At 42.1% G+C, this 15,458-nt stretch overlaps 1 protein-coding gene across 2 annotated transcripts in view; it reads right to left on the bottom strand.

The window, feature by feature from the left end:
* Positions 1 to 15,458, bottom strand: part of COLGALT2 (collagen beta(1-O)galactosyltransferase 2) — a 133,890-nt gene that overhangs the window by 36,642 nt on the left and 81,790 nt on the right. Inside the window, exons 5-6 of one of the 2 annotated variants that reach the window (XM_082612057.1) lie at positions 14,082 to 14,286; positions 7,985 to 8,104 (exon numbers count right to left, since the gene is read on the bottom strand). In XM_082612057.1, the coding sequence (XP_082468183.1) occupies positions 7,985 to 8,104; positions 14,082 to 14,286 (325 nt within the window). The remainder of the gene's footprint in view (positions 1 to 7,984; positions 8,105 to 14,081; positions 14,287 to 15,458) is intronic. The other variant, XM_082612058.1, reaches the window with a different exon arrangement.

The following is a 15,458-nucleotide window of genomic DNA, read 5'->3' as shown; positions in this document are numbered from 1 at the left end:
CAATCCACAGTTTCAATGCAATCTCTATCAAACTACCAATGGCATTTTTCACAGAACTAGAACAAAAAATTTCACTTTGTATGGAAACACAAAAGACCCCAAATAGCCAAAGCAATCTTGAGAAAGAAAAACAGAGCTGGAGGAGTCAGGTTTCCTGATTTCATACTATACTACAAAGCTACAGTAATCAAGACAGTATGGTACCTGCACAAAAACAGAAATATAGATCAATGGAACAGGATAGAAAACCCAGAGATAAACCCACGCACATATGGTCACCTTAACTTTGATAAAGGAGGCAAGAATATATAATGAAGAAAAGACAGCCTCTTCAATAAGTGGTGCTGGGAAAACTGGACAGCTACATGTAAAAGAATGAAATTAGAACATTCCCTGACACCATACACAAAAATAAACTCAAAGTGGATTAAAGACTTAAATGTAAGGCCAGACACTATCAAACTCTTAGAGGAAAACATAGGGAAAACACTCTATGACATAAATCACAGCAACATCCTTTTTGACCCACCTCTTAGACAAATGGAAATAAAAACAAAAATAAACAAGTGGGACTAAATGAAACTTAAAAGCTTTTGCACAGCAAAGGAAACCATAAACAAGATGAAAACACAACCCTCAGAATGGGAGAATACATTTGCAAATGAAGCAACTGACAAAGGATTAATCTCCAAAATTTACAAGCAGCTCATGCAGCTCAATATCAAAAAAACAAACAACCCAATCCAAAAACGGGCAGAAGACCTAAATAGACATTTCTCCAAAGAAGATATACAGATTGCCAACAAACACATGAAAGGATGCTCAACATCACTAATCATTAGAGAAATGCAAACCAAAACTCCAATGAGGTATCACCTCACACCCGTCAGAACGGCCATCATCAAAAAATCTACAGATAATAAATGCTGGAGAGGGTGTGGAGAAAAGGGAACCCTCCTGCACTGTTGGTCGGAATTTAAATTGATACAGCCACTAAGGAGAACATTATGGAGGTTCCTTAAAAAACTAAAAATAGAACTACCACACGACCCAGCAATCCCACTACTGAGCATATACCCTGATAAAACATTAATTCAAAAAGTCATGTACCACAATGTTCATTGCAGTTCTATTTACAATAGCCAGGACATGGAAGCAACCTAAGTGTCCATCAACAGATGAATGGATAAAGAAGATGTGGCACATATATACAATGGAGTACTACTCAGCCATAAAAAGAAACAAAATTGAGTTATTTGTAGTGAGGTGGATGGACCTAGAAACTGTCATACCGAGTGAAGTAAGTCAGAAAGAGAAAAACAAATACCATATGCTAACACATATATATGGAATCTAAAAAAAAAAATGGTTTTGAAGAACCTAGGGGCCAGACAGGAATAAAAATGCAGATGTACAGAATGGACTTGAGGACACGGGGAGGGGGAAGGGTAAGCTGGGACGAAGTGAGAGAATGGCATGGGCATATTTCCACTACCAAATGTAAAACAGATAGTTACTGGGAAGCAGCTGCATAGCACAGGGAGATCAGCTCGGTGCTTTGTGACCACCTCGAGGGGCGGGTGGGATAGGGAGGGTGGGAGGGAGATGCAAGAGGGAGGAGATATGGGGATATATGTATATGTATAGCTGATTCACTTTGTTATATAGCAGAAACTAACACACCATTGTAAAGCAATTATACTCCAATAAAGATGTTAAAAAAAAAAAAGTGTTAGCCATTGTTGTTATATGCCATATCCACCCAGCCCAAACTCTTCTCTGATCTCAGAAACTCCAGTCTGAAATTCATAAACTGCCTGATATTTTCAGTCCCTTCACTTTCTCTTAATGTCTCTTTGCCTTTTTGTTTTGACTAAAACTTGGCTTTCCTTTGAGGACACTGCCTCCCTTTCAGCTGTCAGAGTGAACGCTGATTTTTCTCATGTCCTCCAACTCACTCCTAACTGTTTCTCTTCCATCCTTCAAAAAGTGGCTTCTTTGAAGCATATTTTAGCCCTCTGTACCTCCTAATCTTGTTCCCTCAGCCACTGATGCCTTCATCCTCTGGCTCACAGTTTCAGTGTCCCTGCTGTCATTCTTAGAAACCTCAGCATCCACATGGTGATCCATCCAACAACCAACAATCTAGAACCAACAATCATTCTTTCAGTGACCCATTATCATGTCTGCATCCATCACACCCTTCTTGTTCTCACTCTCATCAGTACCCAACCTAGATTTCATGGTTCATCCCTTGTATGACCCTTGATTCCCTTTATTCATCTTGCTTGGTAAACTCCCAATCCTAGTTAAACCTGACTGTTCTCTTAGCACCAAGAACACTATGAAAGAAATTCACACAACTGCGTAGACTGAGTCACTTCAAAATTGTAGCCACAGCTGTCAAATTGGCACTCGATACTGCCAAATGATGCAACTATACCTCCCTAGTAAATTTATTTTCCCATTTCCTGAGAGGTCTATTCTATGTCTTGTTCTCTCTCCTGGAATCTTCAACGTCTCTCTTGAGCTGTTGACTGGACTATATATGTCATAGAGAAAATGTTTAAAGCCAAACTAGACCTACCTTTTCCTTCCACCTCAAGTCTACAAACCCAGCTGCATCTCTGCCTACACATTCTGCCTTCCCATCTGTGACAGCCTCCCTGTTCTATCTAGAACTTGTTTTCTCAAGGATCTTAAATTATCTTTTTGCTATATCATTAAATTCTCCCCATAGTTTGGATTTTTCTCATCAACATACAAACATGCTAAAATCCTACCTAAAAGAAAACACAAACAGCATAAAAGACAAAACAAAATGAAACAAAACCACCTCTCCCTTGATTTGTCACTCTCTTACAGCCACTACCCTACTTCTCTATTCCCGTGCCAACAAGAGTCCACTTTCTCAACTCCCCATGGCCCTCTCTTCAGCCCACTCCAGTGGGCTTTAGTCCAATCATTTGCACTGACGTGTTTCTTATCCAGGTCATCACCGATCTCTACCTTGAGAGAACCAGTGATCAGTTCTGTATCCTCGTTTGACTTCACTTCTCAACAGCATCTGGTTCCTTTTTGAAACACTTCTTAATTTTTCCTTCCAGCTTTCTGGCTGTTTGTGTCCTCCAGGGATCTGTCCTCCACTCTCTCCTCTTCTTTTCTACGTTCTCCTACAAAACAAGTTCACACTGTTCCATGGCTTCAAATATCCTTTTAATGCTGATGACTCTCAAATGTCTGTTTCCAACTGGAGTCTCTTCCCTGAACTCCAGATTCATATATCCAAATATCTCCTAACCTTTCCATTTAGATGTCTAATCATTATCTTAAGCTTATATGACCACAACTTCCCTCCCTAAGTCTTTTCCTGTAAAGCCATTCCCATTTCATTAAATGGTATACTAGGCCAAAATCCTGGAGTCATTACTGATTCCTTTCTTTCCTTCATGGGCTTCATCCAGGTTTCTGTATGTCCTGTTGGCTCTACCCCCAAAAATATATCCCAAATCCACCTGCTTCTCATCACCTTCCTACTACAGTTTGCATTCCAACCACCATCATCTCTCACCAGGAGAGATGTACTGGTCCCTTTACACTCTAGTATCCACACCCCAGCCTGAGTGATTTACCTAAATACATAAATCACATCATGCCACTCTCCCTGCCCCACCCACATGGAATCCTGTTACCCAAAGAATAAAGTCCAAATTCCTTATTGTGGCCACATGGCTCTGCATGCTCTGGACAGTTCTTCCACCATAACCCCATCTCCTACTCACCTTCTTATTCTGTCCATGACAAACACACTGGCCTGTTGTTCTTGGAGTACCCCAGGCTGTTTCCTAACAGCCTTTGAATGTGCTGTTCTTTCTGCTTGAAACACTCTTCCCCCAAATATTCACGTGGCTACTTCCTTGATATATTGTATATTTCTCTGTGTTGGAATATAAATTCCTTGATGTCAGAGCTTCTGCTGGTTTTGTTGACTGCTGCATCCCCAGCATATGAACAATCCATGGAACCTAGTATGTGTTTAATAAATACTTATAGCCTGATGCTCTCTTCTAAAGCCTTCCTTGCATCCTTACTGCTTTTAGAATCGGCATTGTACTTTATCTGAGCATTCAAGAATCATAACGATTAAACCACTCCAACACTCAAACTTTATTGCCTTCTACTGTTTAAAGCCTACTCTCTTCCAGGGTGTGAATGCTTTTTGAACAATGCCTTTGTTCAGTCTGTTTCCTCTACGTACAGTGCCCTCACTATAACACTCACTTTGTTTAAGTTCCACACTTCTATCAAAGCCCAGCTTAAGAACTGTCAGGCTCTCCTAGATCACACCAGCCCACAGCAATCTCTCCTTACTCCAAATTCCTACTGCCCTTATAACTGCTCCTTTCACAAAGCAATATACTGCATCATTGGGGTCTTTTTTAAATGTCTGTCCTGTCTCCCTAGTTAAATATAAACACCCAAAACAGAATTGGTTGTAAAATGTTGTGACTCCCTAGTACCCTCATAGAGTGACTCATACATTGTAGATAGGCGTTCGGTGTTTGTACATAAATTTTATGCCTCTTCTAATGCTTCAGTTGTACAGTCTATTAGCAGCCAGTTATTAACTGCCCATTGGGTTCCAGATGAACTAGTGCTTTTAGCATCTAGTTCATCTTTCCTGAGGACACTTGACAGCTATGATTTCATCATCACCAGCCTTTTCTTAATCCTACATAGGACTTCAGTGTGTGTTTCTGCATTATTACCCTCAAAGGTTTATTTTCCAATTATTTTATTATCCCAATTATGCTCTGTCTTTTAAAATTCAGGATCTAAAATTTTAACAAAATTACAACTAGAGAAGGTAAATACAATAATTAAATAAAACGCCATATATAAAGTGCCTCGCACTAGAGTTGGAGTGTACGGGGGAGCATTAACGACAGCTATAAATTACAGGTTCTTCCCAAATGAAATCTACCTGCCTAGCATATTGTTGTACATAGTTGTAATCATTAAAATTGATTTTGACAGTGTGTGTGTTTCTGTGTACAGGGAACTTTCTATGCTCTCAGTTCTGTGGGGGAAAAGAAGAGAAGGCAAGGCTCTGGTCAGCCTCTCTGGGCTGACATCTACTTGGAGTCAAGATTGAAAGCCATGGAATGGGGATGATAAGGAGACACACATTACCAAGCATTAAACAGAGTCCTAATAATAGCAACACCTCTTTGTTTTATGGAGTTGATGTATACTCTTTTATTTGCTCCTCTCAACCCTGCAAAGTCAGTGTTATTATCCTCACTCCACAGATAAAGGAACTAAAGCTCTGAGAGGTTGATTCTCCCTTCTTACATGATAGAGCCTAGGTTCAAGTCCATTATTCTGGCTTCATGTTGCATGTCCTTTGCAACACAGTTTTTATTCATTTGCTCATTCTTTCATTCACTTGTCTGGTCATGCATTCAGCAAATATTTGTTTGTTACCGATTATATGTCAGGTACTGTGCTAGGTGATTGGGATAGAAGGCAATAAGATACTGCCCTTGGCCTCTGGGTCTAGAACATAGAGAAGAGGCAGAGACACTATGTATTAAAGAAATTCACAGAAGAAATTCCTAAGGGCTGGTCCTAGAAATACTATCCCAGTGAACCAGCTGATTATTCAATCCTCATTCCCCCCAAGAATACTCTATTATTCTATTATTCTACTCTATTATTAATAGAGTATTAATACTATCATTAATACTCTATTATTTCTCCATTATCTCTATTATTCTCTGTACTCATAGAGAATAGTAGTGATCTCTTGTTTCTGTTTTCAAACTCAGGGACATTGAGACCGGGAAAGACCAAATGACTTGTAAACTATCATGTGCATCAGCAACAAAGGCTGTAATGTCAGGGGTGCTTTGCTCTCCATCCCAGGTATAATCTACAGATATGCTTTGCTCATCACCACCAATATGTCCCTGGTATACTGGGCTGACTGATGTTTTGCAAACACAATCCTGTGTAAAAACAGTAGGAGAGCTTGCTATTTAAAGGAATCTTCTGATGAATCTTTATAATTATTTTTGTCTTACCTTCTGGTCCTTACCATGTTTCTTAAAAAAAAAATTCTGCTTTCTCTCTATGTCCTTGCTTTTTAATTACTTCTCAAACACTTTAAATTCTGAGTCAGCCTTTTCTGAAACCATTCTTGTTATGGAAATTAGCTGAAAAAAACCCACTGGACTCTTTTTCAGTCCTTATCTTGCTTGAACTTCCTTCCATATCTCATGTTCCTGTTTTCTTAAAATTCTGTGATATCACATTATCTTGTTGATGAATCCCAACTCAACATCTTTAGACTTGATCGAACTTAAGTTTCAGATTCAGCTCTCCATCTATCCACTGGGCAACTCATTCATTCATTCAACAAATATTTACTGGGTGCCTACTAGGTGGCAGGGAATGGGCTATGTCTTGAGACTAACATGAACAAGGAATTTATTGTCTCGGGGTGAGAAGCAGGAAATAGATATTCACAAGCAACTCAATGGGTCTAAAAATGAACTCATGATCTTTCTTTGCAAATGTCTCCTTTAATCTACATGCATTTAAAATTCCTGCAGTCATTCCAGACATTCAAGTCAGAACTTACAAGGTTTCCTCTGCCTCCCTTTTATTCATCCACATATTCTTGGCTAAGTCCTTTCAAGTCTATGTCATAAGTTTATCTCCATTCCCACTGCTCCTGCCCTAGCTCAGATCCTCACCATCTTTTGCCTAGTTTACCATGTAATGTCCAAAACGGTCTCTTCACCTCTGACCTAAGACCAGCACCCACTGCCCCATGCTGCTCCAGCCATGTTTCCCTTACCAGGAGAGTGACCTTTCTAAATCCCGACATTTCAACCTTTCAACCTTTCAACCTGACATTTCGCTGAGAAAATCTCTTTAAAATCTCCCTTCCCTTCAGGAAAAGTCCAAACACCTTCTTACACATTAGAGGTCCTTCTAACTGGGCTCCTGCCTACCTTCCAGCCCTGCTTCCCATTGTGCCTCCCCAATCACCCCGACTGCCAACATACACACATCCTATGCTCTAGTGATGAATAACAGAGTTTCTCAGATACTGCATGAAAATTCAGTGCAAATATTCCCTCCTTTGGGTAGCCATTCCCAGCATCCTCCCTTAGGCAGAGTGCTTTTGTTACTTTCTCCTTTGGACACCACTGCTCATTACACATAATAATTAGTGTAGTCCCTGATCATTGAGCATTTACCAGTTCTGACATCATGCCAGACCCAGAGGCAATATGATAGTGTTTAAGAATCTGAGCTTTGGAGATACCAAGGTTGGTTCAAATCCCAATCTATCATTTATTTAGCAGAATGATCTATAGCAAGATACTTAAACTCTCTACATCCCAATTTCTTCATATTTAATATGAGCAATAATAAAACCCCTTTCATTGTGTTGTTGTAAGGATTAATGAGACAAAGTACAAAAAATGTTTAGTATGGTATCTGTTACACCATAAGCTATTATTAAGTTGAAGTCATAATTATTGTTTTTGCTAGTATACTTTTTACATATATCATGGGGAATTTGCCCCCAAACCCTAGATGTTTTATCTTCATTTCACAACTAAGGAGGTTAGATTACTTGCCCAAAGTCATATAATTAGAAAGCAACAAAGTTAGATTTTAAATCCATAGACAAAACACCATTATAGCCCTTAGGACACTATGTGAAATGTATTTACTGTGTACCCAGCTCTCCACGTGGAAGGGAAGCTCCCTGAAGGTAAAGACTTTGTCATATTCATATTTCACATAGGAAAAGTTTGAGAATGAATGAACAAATGAACAACTATGTTTCAGCCAAGGCTGACTGATGGCTCTGAGATTCTAGTCCTGGGAGAGGGAAAAAGTGGCTGGTATGCTCACAGTGGCAACGGAACATGAACCACCACTAGGCCCCTGGGTCACTCACTCATTGCTTCTATCTGCACATGGATGAGGTTCTCAATGTCCTCCTGTAGGGTCTGATGGGGCTTCAGGGGGATGGGCAGGTAGCCGTAGTGCTCTCTGTTGCAGAGGTGCATCTGGATGCCTGAGGACACAAGAGAGGGACAAAACTGGCCAATCAGAAAATACACTTCTTAGTTTTACAATGACAACTAAGAAAAAAGAGACTAGGCTGTGACCAAAGCTGAGTTTGGCACTGAAATTGAACAAGTAGTTGTTCTGGGCAGGGTGTGTAGACCTCAAAAATGCTCCTTTATTAAGAAAGTGTAACCAAAATTTGGGGCAAATAAAAACCCTGGGCCATTCTTCGGCTCAGAGGAAATTGATTTTTTTCTCTCTGAAGAGAAAGCATCCTTGTGGCCTGAAATGAACACTAAAGGCATGACGGGATCAAAAAGGAGGCAAGGAATTCCCGCTCCAGAGAACAGAATGGAACACTGTAATCCACCTACAGGAAATAAAGAGAAAATGAGGAATAAAAGCCACATTTTATATGAAAGCAAACAGGAAAATCCTGTAAGGCTGACAGATTATTAAAGCTAACTCTAAGCATATGTAGAACAAAAAATAAAAAACAAAGGAAACTTAAAATTTTCCATGATGCTCCATGGTTTGATTTCTTCTCTTAGAACGCATGGATTTGCAGTCAACCAACAGACATGAAACTTCTATAAAAGAGTCAGAAAGGGACAAAAGAAAGTCTGCATTTCAAGTCCTGTTAAGAACCTTCAGTATGACAATAACCAGAGACATAGCACAGCCCCCTTGTTTTCAAAACCCGCCTTCACAGCCCCAGCTGGATAACTCCAAGAGTTATGTATAGCACCTGTGTTCAACCAGGTAGCTATGAATATTGGAATCAAGAGGGTCTCAGAGAGATCCAGCAACTGACAGTCCTGACTAATGAAAAGACTGCTTAGGTAAAAGGATGAGTCTGCCAAGCTCTGATCCATGTGTGCAAGCTTCTGGTCTGTTAATTTCTAAAATCACCTATGCTTTCCAGACAGACAATTACCTGCATAGTGACTTCTCTATTTTGTGCAGATGAAATTTCCTCCAGTCAGCTGCATCACCTGCCAAATCAGGTGGAGCTGTCTTGTGGCATTAACAGAGAAGAACAAACAAAGAAAAGAGCTCTTATCCTCCCCTTTACTGAACCCGGCTCCCATCAGGGCTGGTCCAGCAACACTGTCACTTCTCCTGCCTTCACCAACAGGACTCACTAGCTCTACTGTTTGCCGACATGAATGCTTCTGAGAAACTTCAAATCCAAACGGACCCTCTTGCAAAGTCGTGATGAACTCAGGAAACAGAAGGGAAATGATTTAATGTTTAGGTTGCCTCTCTACCCTAATTAGGTAAACAATTTTACCATTCGACTTTGCAAAGCTTCAGTAAGAAGGGGAGATGAGACCTAGCCAAGCTATCCATCAAGTGTGAGGGGAGAAGAAAGGCATTTTCAGACGTGCAAGGTCCTATTTACTTGCCATCACACTTCCTCAGACAGTGACTGGATGATGTGGAAGAAGAAGGAGAAGAAAGAGGGGCAGGGGGAGGAAAGGAGGAGGGGGAGGATTACAAAAAAACCCCAAAAAACAAAAAACAAGGAATACGCAGGGCATAGTGAACAGGAGAGCCAATACAGAAGAGAAGAGGAGGGAGTTGCAGCTCCGAAGCTGGGGCACCTCTCACGTTAGAGAACAGGAGGCTCCAGGACAGACATCTTTACACACACACAGAGAACATCTGCTAAAGCTGACCATTCTAAGAGGAGTTTTAGACAGTCAGGGATTCGTTTTGGATGGCGTTAGTAATAATAAAACTAAGCAAATATAAAAGGCAATTGTTAAGTCAGATATGATAGGAAAACTAGCCATAGTCCATAAATGGAATTAGGTTCACATGATTTTAAGAGCAAAAACACTGACCGTGGCTCTTTCTTAAAGTACCACGTAACTACATCAAGAGGACAGGGTGATGGGAAGAATGCGTTTGCGTGAACGTGGCAGAGGGAGGGGAGAGAACTAACTCCTCCTCTTCACTAGTGAGTCAATAGGTATTTGCCTAAAGCAAAACCAGAAAATCAAGAAGCAGCATTATAAGCATGCTACTTAGAAACACGGATGTGACCACTACACCTGTACCATCATCTGGAAGAGTTAAAAGTGCTTGTCTTCTAAAAGAAGGAAATGGTACAGGGAGGTGACACCCAGGGGACTTCTGGTTTTATAATAAACTGTGGGGGACTATTCGAATTGATTCAACTATCTGCCTGGATAATTGGATAAAAATATAAAAAATTTAAAAGAAAATGTGTTGGTAATTAGATAAAATCTATGAAGGAACTTGGCACTCAGTGAAAGCTACTTCTGGGGCAAACAATTTTCTCTTTGAAAAAGAATGGTGAAGGATACTATACCTTGAAGGACTGTACTTCTTTTATGAAGATAGCAAACATTTTCTTGCACTCACCTAGTACCTTAACATTGCAAGATTGATCTACCTACCTTTATCCTTGGTGATGGAAGCTCAGAGTTTGAAAAGCTGTGATTTGCGCAAGGTCACACCTCTGTCGCTAAAGAGCCATTAGTGCCAAACCTCTGCCCCTAAAGAGCCAACGCCAAGTATCTCTCTACCCACAGAGGATTTGGAAACTGAGTCTCAAAACAAGTAAACACTCTGGATTGCCATCCCCGCACATGGGAGGCACTTTCAAGCACTCCCTGTGACGTGCAGGAGGAAGCTCTGCCTGCCCGTCACCCACATCTCTTGCCTCTTTTGACTCATGGCAGACATGTGGAGGATGACTGGCTGGTGCCAGAGATGGTTACTGTGGCCGTGACACACAGCCCAGATCACTGGCCACAGCGGGAGGTGAACTCCCAACCCTGGCTTCATTAGAGCCATGGAGACTTGTCCATGACCCCTGTGTTCTCTTCTTGGGCTGGATGGGCAGCCACGCCCCAGCACTCCAGCACCCTTGGATTGCCCCTGTCACTCCTCACCCACATGTGGCAATGCCTGGAGTTGGAGGTGAAAGATTAAGCGTCGAGGTTTGTGGTTAGATGGTCCTGCCTGGGACATGTGGACCCTCTATTTCCTTTTGGACATTTAAAAAAGGGTACTCCATGGGACTTCCCTGGTGGTGCCATGGTTAAGAATCCACCTGCCAATGCAGGGGACATGGGTTCGAGCCCTGGTCTGGGAAGATCCCGTGTGCTGCAGATCAACTAAGCCCAGGCACCACAACTACTGAGCCTGCGCTTAGAGCCTGCGAGCCACAACTACTGAGCCCATGCACCACAACTACTGAAGCCCGCGCACCTAGAGCCCATGCTCCACAACAAGAGAAGCCACCGCAGTGAGAAGTCTGCACACCACAATGAAGAGTAGCCCCCACTCACCACAACTAGAGAAAGCCCGCGTGCAGCAACAAAGACCCAACACACCAAAAAAAAAAAAAAAAAGATACGCCAATGGATGATCCATAGTTAGGGAGCTTCATAAGAGTGAGAACAAAAGAATATAAATCATCTTTCATCAAGACTCTTTCAAGAGAGAAGGCAAGTGCTTTGCTTTGAACCTAAGAAGGAAAGAGCTTAGAAACACTCCATGGGCTGCACAGGACTCCAGGCTCATTCAAGTCTCTTCTAAAAATACTACAAGCTGAGTAAAAGTGCTATCTTAGAGCCACATGACTGTCAGGAAAGCTCTTTCATTCCCTCAAATGACAGTCATTCTTTCCTATCTTGACTCCTGCCCTATTCACAGTTTGTACCACTGATCTGACCCCTCAGCTTTCACTGCTTCATAACTATTATTTATGTTTCCACATGTAAAGATCTTATCTCCCCAACTGTCACAGAGCCTAACACAATGCTAGGCACAGCAGGAAAGCCTACAGGACTGACCCTCTCTCCTTGCTTTTCTGCCTCTCTCCTCCCAGCAGAATCACCAAACAGCTCTGGGCCTCTGCACCTGCTATCAATGTCCTGGGTAGGCCTATGGGAATCTGACCAATAAAGAATGAAGTCCAAGTGAACAGGCCAAGCAAGGGGCATAGCTGAAAAATTCCTGTCTAGCTCATGTCATTCTTCCAGCCCCAAATCCAATTCTTGGTTTTAAAAACTATATCATAGGGCTTCCCTGGTGGCGCAGTGGTTGAGAGTCCGCCTGCCAATGCAAGGGACATGGGTTCATGCCCCAGTCCGGGAAGATCCCACATGACGCGGAGTGGCTGGGCCCGTGAGCCATGGCTGCTGAGCCTGCATGTCTGGAGCCTGTGCTCTGCAATGGGAGAGGCCACAACAGTGAGAGGCCCACGTACTGCCAAAAAAACAAAAACAAAAACAAAAAACTATATCATAATAATTTAGTGACTGGGTCACAATAATGCCTTGTGCAATGTCCATCAAGGAGGCCTCTGTTAGGCAAAGATCATTACTGTAATTGTTAACAGCGCAATTTCTTGGAGCATCTTTACTTCAAGCTCTTAAGCAAAGGGACTGGCATAATTGAAGGACTGGGAAGGCCCTGAGTCTGCTTCCCATCTTGGAGAAATCAGAGCCAATCACAGACCAAGTGGAAAGAAGCAGTTACCATTAACGCTGACACAAGGACCTTCATGAAAACTTCCAATCCACATGAGTATGAGAACCTTGCTTTTGCCCTGACACAGACCTAAAACATGTCTACACCTGGCCAAAGGGTCTAAATGGTTCTAGCTGCCAAGGGAAAAAAATAATCAGCTTTCCATATTTCCACCAAATATTCTCATTCCTACCAAATCTACAACTGATAAGTGGGATACCTAAGGCTTCTAGGATGGCCTGATGTGTGAGTTGTAGCTTGAATTTTATTAATATTCACAGCTGCCAGCAACCTGCCTCAACTGCCTGGGGTCTGTGTATGATCTCATCCACCCTGACTATACAGCCACATGAATTTATACACCATCTGCCTGGTTTCTAAACTCACTTTTGCTAGTGGTTAAGTGGCACATTTCTGGCTCATTGATAACGGGACCTGGCCTCTGTCAGGAAGGTCTGAATGACCCTGAGAAGAAAGCCTTGCTTTAGGAATGTTGTGTATCTTCATGTTGAACCACTTTAGTGAATTATATCCTCCCTGACTGCATGTGCAAGTGACACAAGAGTAATAACCTACTTTCCTACTGACTTGTCATCCTCTAAAAGCCTACAATGGTTCATGAAAGAGTTAAGTCTGGTTTTGCCCTTCCTTCCAGGGGGACTGTGGCAGAGACTGCTGGTTACCTCCCAAAATTTGTTTTCTCCTCCCAGAGAGAGAATTGGGGCTCCAGACTGCATAGAATAAAGACAACATTTTGAGCCTCCCAACATTCTGAGCTAGTTGTTGTCCTATGTCCTAAGTCTGGCTAATGGGCTATGCATGGCAGTGATGTGTTCAACTCCTGGATGGTACCCTTAAAGGGTCGGAGAGTGCCCTCCCCTCTATGGTTTTCACTCAACAGCTGAAATGCATCTATACTGATGAGACATGTTGGATCATATGATTAAGGACAATACCTCATGGAAGGTGGAGAAGCAATAGAGAAGGAGCCTGGATCTCCGAAAACTTTGTGGAACAGAGCCACTGTACTAGCTCTGATTTTTTTTTGAGAAGAAATAAACTTCCATTTTTTAAGCCAGGGTCTTCCCCAGTGTACTTTTGGCCCTCTGTCACAGTTTTCTAATTAAGTAAAGGACTCCTATATTGAACAAAGCAATGCAATAGCACCATAAAGAACGAATCACAGGCCCATGGCAACCACCACCACCTTTTTTTTTTTTTTTTTTTTTTTTTAAAGAGAGTGGATTCTTGGGTAGGGACCAGTCCTGGCTCTTGGTCATTGGTGCTCACAGGGACAGCAACACAGAGGGTGCTGGTATGGTTACTGCAGACAATTAATTGCCTCTAACACTACTTGAATAGGAAGGCTATTTCCTTATTAAGAGTGTTTTTTTTAATAAAATGCACAAAACAAAGGAGCTGGTTATTTGCAGTGTTTCCATGGTGGCAGTACAACCGCATACAAACAGTACCTGCTTGCCTGCTGGAGAAGGCAAAGACGATGATGTCATCAAAGGTCCAGGTGTAGTCCTGGTGCGGTGGGTAGAACATCAGCTTGTCAGAGGCTTCCTTCCTGAGGTCAATTAGGAATGTGGAGTGGACCATGGGGACCGGAAAGCAGCCCAACCTCTTCCATTCTCTAATCTGAAGATAGTCTGGGGTCCGTTTATAGAAGCCCTGTAAGGAACAAATGGGTAGGTTATGTTCACTGATCGGAGGGTTTCCTCTTTCCCAATCTTCTGTTAGGCTGACTCCTAAGTCATCACTGGTTAAGTACAAGTCCCCAAGCAAAGTCACCTTCTCTCTTCTTATCTTGGCCTAAGAATTTCCAGCTGAGCTCAGGAAATGCTATTTACGTATAAAACAATACTAAAAGTGTCCTGTTACCAGAAATAATTTTGGTTTCAGCATATCTCTTGATTTAATAGTTTCATAAAAGTATACTTTGTGTTGACTAATGATTGAATATGACATGGGTTATCAGAGGTGGTAGAACAGAGCAGTTAAGAACACATGTTCTGGGATCTGGCTGTCTGAGGTTAAATCACACCTCAGCTACTTACTGTCTGTAGGTATTGGGCAGGTTACTCAACCTTGCTGTGCCTATTTCCCCATCTGTAAAATAGGAATGATGGCGCTATCTACTCCATGGGGTTGTCTGTAACAATTAAGGAAGGTAAACCTGAAAAGTGCTTAGAGCAGTACCTAGCACCAAGAAAGCATCAATAAATATTGGCTATTATTAAAATTACTACAATACATTGGCTGATATATATATATATATATATATATTTTTTTTTTTTTTTTTTTTTTTTTTTTGCGGTACGCAGACCTCTCACTGTTGTGGCCTCTCCCGCTGCAGAGCACAGGCTCCGGATGCGCAGGCTCAGCGGCCATGGCTCACGGGCCCAGCCACTCCGTGGCATGTGGGATCTTCCCGGACTGGGGTACAAACCCGTGTCCCCTGCATCGGCAGGCGGACTCTCAACCACTGTGCCACCAAGGAAGCCCTGGCTGATATTTTTAACCAAACATGCAGTAGTTAAACATATAAATGGGATCTTTTTTCAATGCAATTACTTATTCACTATTCTGGTGGAGATGCCACGGCGCCACACTTTTGGGGGAATTCCCCTTTTGAAAGTTCTCTCTGGGCAAGCACACAGGACAACCAATGCCCTTACTTTGTGGTTTTTGAACACACTGGTTTGGAGCAACCCAGCTTGTTTTCCCTCCAAACTCAACTGTTCTTTCAACAAACATCTACTGAGTGCCTACTGTAATCCAGGCTGTGTTAGATGCTGGAGGCTTAGCAGTAAATTGACAACCCCAGTGTTAGCCCTCATGGG

This window comes from Mesoplodon mirus (genome assembly GCF_964341445.2).
Source record: "Mesoplodon mirus genome assembly, chromosome: 3".
Classification (NCBI taxonomy): domain Eukaryota; kingdom Metazoa; phylum Chordata; class Mammalia; order Artiodactyla; family Ziphiidae; genus Mesoplodon; species Mesoplodon mirus.
The sequence above is the reverse complement of the archived record's forward strand: the minus strand, read 5'-3'. Positions and strand labels throughout refer to the sequence as shown.